The 5,734-nt window shown below is 50.1% G+C and overlaps 2 protein-coding genes across 2 annotated transcripts; one reads left to right on the forward strand and one right to left on the reverse strand.

Annotated features, from left to right (window-relative positions):
- Positions 1–1,105: 1,105 nt before the first annotated feature.
- Positions 1,106–1,784, reverse strand: NGA_0711600 (uncharacterized protein). Its single transcript, XM_005852603.1, has 3 exons — positions 1,588–1,784; positions 1,290–1,333; positions 1,106–1,124 (listed from the first exon to the last, which is right to left on the reverse strand). The coding sequence occupies exon 1, from the start codon at positions 1,697–1,699 to the stop codon at positions 1,595–1,597; it is 105 nt and encodes a 34-aa protein (XP_005852665.1). The 5' UTR covers positions 1,700–1,784; the 3' UTR covers positions 1,106–1,124; positions 1,290–1,333; positions 1,588–1,594.
- Positions 1,785–4,579: 2,795 nt separating this feature from the next.
- NGA_0711500 (uncharacterized protein) lies at positions 4,580–5,195 on the forward strand (the record flags this gene model as incomplete). The annotated part of the gene is given in 3 exon segments (XM_005852602.2): positions 4,580–4,720; positions 5,041–5,162; positions 5,177–5,195. The coding sequence occupies 3 exon segments, from the start codon at positions 4,643–4,645 to the stop codon at positions 5,193–5,195; spliced, it is 219 nt and encodes a 72-aa protein (XP_005852664.1). The 5' UTR covers positions 4,580–4,642.
- Between the last annotated feature and the right edge of the window lie 539 nt (positions 5,196–5,734).

Genomic DNA, 5,734 nt, shown 5'->3' on the forward strand with positions numbered 1-5,734 from the left:
TTGTAGTCAAAAAGGTCGAATATTTCTTAGTGCGATCCTAGAGCGTGTGGACCGGCAATGCATGGTCCAGGCAACCTTAAAAGCCTTTGAGGTGGTGCAGATGCGGAGACCAGCGTGTAAAAAAGAGATTGAGTGGCTTCTCAACTACTGGGACAAGCTGTCAGGCTTGTGTGGAAAGGATCTGACGCTTGGTGTGACAGCCGCCATAGTGGGGGCTCTCCACGAGGAAGATGGGGAGCTGAAACCGGAAGGAAAATCGAAAGTCCTACTCGACCCGCATATAAAATCACAAACCAGAAATTGTGCTAACTCAAAACATGCTCTCAGCACAGACCCCTCCACAATACAGTCAAACCATGAGCAACATCTTGGACTGCTCGCACAAGAACTGGAGGCCATGCTGAAAGATGCTCAGAGACTTCGAACTTCTCCTATCTTCAAAGCTCTTGACGACAAAAGGACTGGTCTCATGGTTATTGAAGTCGATTTTTCAAATAATAATGTGGTAACGGCCTGGAACCGGCCTTATCTGAATATTTTCCCTGATCCATATTTCCTCCTCTGCGAAGGTATAGCTCGTGGTTGCCTCCCTCTCTACTTGTTGACGACATTTGTAGCTCATGACGATAGAGAGGCCTGGCTTCGCATGAACTTGAACGCATGGTCTGCAGCTAACGCCTCTGCTGCGGAAGAGGGACTGGAAGGAAAAGAAGAAGGGACGCGAGAACGGTGCTTACACTCAGAATTTCTAAAAGTTTGCAATCCGGAGGGGAACATCTCCTTGTGGTGGGTGCGCTTTTCCAAGGTGGGAAGGAATTATGCCCACTGTGAAGGGGGTCAAAGGGTCTACATTGTCCTGCGCACTGAGAAGGTACCTTTTTCTCGGTACATCACCGATCAACCCGACAAAAAGAAAAAGCGTAGCAAAACCAACCTTTTTCGGCAACGCCCCTCCCAAGACCTCCCTGTTACAGTCAGTGTGGCGGCAGAATCACCTTCCTTACTTGGTGACGCACAAAAAGAAATGCCGGGGAGTGGCGAATATGATATCACCAAATCGACAACCAGCTTTCCCGCAATCGCGTGCTTAGCCTTCGCTCCCTGCACTCATCTCCCGGTCACATCTCGTGTAGAGAAAGATTCTTTGTGCAGTCATACGGAGAAGAATGTGGACTCGTATACCTACCCTGCCTCAACAGCCCTGAAATTGTCTCTTGGGACTCAATCAAATTTACACGTCCCCTGCGCCTTGCCACCCTGTTCCTTGTCTCCCTCAACGTGCAATGTACCTGCTCGTCTCTTCGATGTCAAAAGCAAATTTCTCGAAAATGTGCTATTCGCAGCACATAAAGGTGTCCCTGGGATGGAACAGATAGGGACAAATGAGCTCCAATACTCTGGAGAAAGCGCAATGTCATTGGATTGGTTGCAACGGGAAAGAGCGTATTCGAGTAAAGTCACGCTCCTTCCAGATGGAAACACTGTTAAAGATGACGTAGAGAAGATAATAACGACCCAGAAGCCACAGCAAAAACACACAAACAACCTGCAAACACTGCCCCATCGTCGACCTAATTCATTACTCACGCTGCCCTCAGGCGTCTTCTCTGGAGTGGTCTCCGAGTGGGGACTGGAGCAACGAACACCGCCAGCCCGTCTTCAATGGCAACAACTGTATCACGTCCAAAAAGAGTACCATCTGCTCCTTAATCAAGGAAATCCTCGGCAGCAGCTGTTTGATAATTTACCAACACGAGCCATGCCTGTTGAACAGCAACAGCAACAGCTCTTATATTCTCCGCCATTGATTGAACGTCGACAGTACGACGAACGATCAGAAATAAAAATCCGAAATAAGAAGCGGCAGCGAACAGATGGAGAGCTTACGCAGGATATGCGGTCCCAATTAAATTTACGTGTGGACTCACGCACAACGCGTCATCACCAGATCAAAAATCCAGCACGGGAATCAGAACAGCAACAAAAAAAACAGCCAAAACCTCAGCAACAAATGTTGCGTGTATCAGCTTTAGAGCTACAACAGCAGTCTCTGCCCAAGTCAGACCTAGGAACGCTTCATGCTCGAGAATCCTGTATGCCTTCTCCTTTTAAGAAGAGAGTAGGAAGCGGACTCTACTTGCTACACGCAGCAGCCGAGCTTCAAAAAGGTGAACCAGAAAAGATGCACCAGGAGTGAAAGCTTGTCTTGCTTTTGTCATGGTATTTCTCTCGCGAAATATCCTGGTCACTGAGAACGTAGAATTCCTTGACCACGAAGCGCTGCTACCATAATCCCGAACGTTTTTTTGAGCATACTTTCTTTGTTCGTATCCTGGATTTTGATTTGCAGTATTCATCATATTATCTGCTACGATAGCAAACGTTTTTTCTCGCCATATTTGTATATCTCCTCTAATTTTTTCGTATAATCCGTGAAGATGATCACTTTGCGTGATTGTAGGTGCCTGTGGCATGTGGCGGCGGCTTTTATTGCTTTCGACGCACCAGTCGATGCTCACCCATCGGGTCTGTTTCGTTTGAAGATCACAGCTTATGTCTCGGCTACAAGACATTGGTATTCTGAGTTTGAATTGTTTGCAGCACTTTTTGGCGGGAGGAAGGAGGGAAGGGAGGTACAGAAGATGTCACGATGATCACAAGAGGGCCAAAAAGAGCAGGAAAATCCGCGCCCCAAACGTCGACTACTCTCAAATGTCGGCTACACAGCAACTTGCATTGCAAAAGCCCCGAGAATGGAGATATGATCGGAGAGCAGCAGCATGGCATTCGGTGCCGCCTCGACCAAGATTTCCAATCCTTTCAGTCTGTCAAGGTCCTCCTGTTTTTCTTCCTCCTTTATGCTCTGCCGCTCGCGAGCCAAGGCGCCGTTCCTCCGTGCCCGGCTTTTCTGGAATGCGATAGATGCTCTGCATGCGACATGTGACAGTAGTCGATGTTCGGGGCCTGGGTTCTCTTCTGAGGTTTATCAGTGCGCTCTCGTCTGCCATCATCTTTGGAGTTGAATTTCATTTTCTCCCCTCCCTCCTGTCTTTCATCGATCCACGCATCATCCTGCATATTACCTTCGTTGCTGTAACGAAGATCTCTTGTCCTTGCCATTGGGAATGACACCCCTCACCCCGATACCACGCTGCATTATGTGGTGTGGAGAAGATCCAGCTTACTAGGCATGATCATGGAGCAATGATAGATGTTTGTTTGAGAGGGAAGTCGTTCTCTTAAAGGCTCAATATCTCTGCATGGGACTGACTCGTAGCGTGGCCCATAGACGTTGGAGCAATTTGCTCCCGGCATAGACCCGCAGGCATCGACATGGGATGTCGCGGTGGCCGTAAACAGAGCAAAGGAGGACAGGGACGGTGTAAATACGTCCTCACTTCCATAGGTTTTGGGAGGGTCTGTCTGCCTGAATCTCTCGGTGGGTCCAGAGAAAGCGTGTTGTGCGTCGACAGGCACGGCAATCTTGTAGGAAGTCGTGCCATAGTGCGGCCAAATACAGGGGAAGGCAGTTACCGCTATACCTGTAGACAGGGAGTGTCCGCCCTGATCTCTGCCGATGCCAGGCATATGTGCTTGTTGATTTGTCGTAGATCGGTACTTCTCGGGAAGTACCTGCGGCGCCAAATGGGTCGACGTCCAGATGTTGCCTTCAGCCGGGAGCTACCTTGACTACAAGGGGGGCTTAACAGCTACCTTCAACGAGTAGAGTTGTTTTTCTATTAGCGATTCCGCACTGATACCATAGCTTATAGCTGATCAACCATGTATTTGGATTCCAAGCGGGATATCTTGTATCGTGTAATGCTTGATCATTCACATTTTCCCCGTTAAAATATTGCAAATAACGCTACGCAACACGACATTCTATAAGCTTTTGCGGCTGCGTGCAGCCTTTCGTTCTCTTCTCACTTGCTTTCAGGCACGAATTATGAGAAAAAGCGATGGGAGCGGGTACGTCATACCTTATGGGGGTATCTGCTGGAGAAAAGGATCTGGCAGTCCTGCCGCACCCTCGGTAGATGCATCCGCTTTCATGGTTGCTTACCACCCACTTGTATGCGTACATCACAAATTGGGTTGTGGTATGGTGTGGTGCTTCATCGTCCGAGTACACTGGATACAGCAGAGCAATTTAGACTACACAACATGACATCGAGTTTTTGGGCGCATGAGCGCAGCCGTAGGTCCCTTTTTGCTCTTACTATATAGAACGAATTATGTAGCCAAGAGGTGTTCTTTTATGAACTTCCATCATGGACATGTTGTAAGTTTTCGAACAAAAATGTTGTGATGTGTAAGTGAAGAAAATACCACGCGGCCGTCCCATTCGCGATAAACGCGTGCGGTACCGCGTCATAGGATCGTACCATCACACCGCCCTATTGGCCGACCGACCCTAACAGACTGTCTATGAGTCTATTCTTCGGAGACAGTGCGCATAAGCGAGCGCGTTGGCTTTGAAATTCAAGGCCTCGTACTCTTGTTTCCTCTTTGAGTCTTGTAGGGATACAGACGCGCGCGGAAAAGACCTTTAAATCTCTTTTCGCTCCTCTCTTTCACAGTCAGGAACGAAAGCGTTGTCGCACGATTGATCTGGTCTTGCCTCACGGAATGCATCGCTATGAATTCCCGCGGAAAATTTCAAGACGTTCTTTCTTTGTCCAAGAAGGAGGCTTGTGAGAAATGCTACGTTGCCAAGGTAATGTGTCCAAGCATGTCCGGTGCTTTTCTATTTTTTGTTCGTCGCGGCGGCCGAGGAGGTATCGTCAATCCGGGATTCGATCTCACACAAAGATAGACTACAACAACGAGATCAACACCCTTCCCCCCTACCACATGCTTATAGAGTAAATGCGACCTCAGCCTTCCTTGCGAGAGGTACGTGTGAGAGAGCTGGCGGGGGAGGAAAACAGGGGAATACTCTAAGCTGTCTCTTTGGAGGATTCAGCTTGGGAAAACGATTACCGACTTGGCTTTCCTGCACTCATCGCCACTACGGTGCATTACTTTTCACCGCAGGTGCTTCCGCCTAAACTTACCTTGCCGGCCGCGGGCTCGTGGATCTGTGGATGGGGGAAGTCGGAATGGAACCCGGGTTCGTCCCACTTCCGCGTTGGAAGTTACGTCGACCGAAAGCGCAGGTCGGCCTCCACAGGAGTCACTGCCCCAGCTAGGCGGGCAGGGCAAAGTGCCGAGGACCGGCGAGGATGGCAGGCAATGGACAGAAGGGGGCAGTTACACCAGCACCGAGGCCGATAGCGAGGACGGGGAGGAGGACGCGAGCGAGGGATGGCGATCCAAAGAGACGAAAGCGTACCTTTGGAACTCTGCGTGGGGATTACTGCTGGAACGAGCACGCTTAGACTTCCAGCGTAGCATGGAAACACAAGCTTTGGAAGAGGAATTATTGACGAAAGGTCAGACCTCGGGAGCATCGGCAAGCGAGGAGGAGGAGGGGGACAGGAACGGGCAGAGCCTCCTAGGAACCATTCTGGAGCGGGTAGACAGGCCCCGCATGGCCGAACAGTTTTTAGACGCCTTTTACGCGGTGCAGAGGCGGGGGAAGATACACCGAGAGGGGATGGTGGGCATGCTCCGTCATTGGAAGAAGCTCTCTGACCTGGCTGGGGAGGATCTGACGCTCGGTGTAGGCGCTGCCATTGCCAATGCGCTAAAAGTCGAGGCGTGGGAGCTGCAGTACCGCGGGGGGGAA

The sequence above is a fragment of the Nannochloropsis gaditana genome (genome assembly GCF_000240725.1).
Source record: "Nannochloropsis gaditana CCMP526 unplaced genomic scaffold scaffold1059, whole genome shotgun sequence".
Lineage (NCBI taxonomy): Eukaryota > Eustigmatophyceae > Eustigmatales > Monodopsidaceae > Microchloropsis > Microchloropsis gaditana.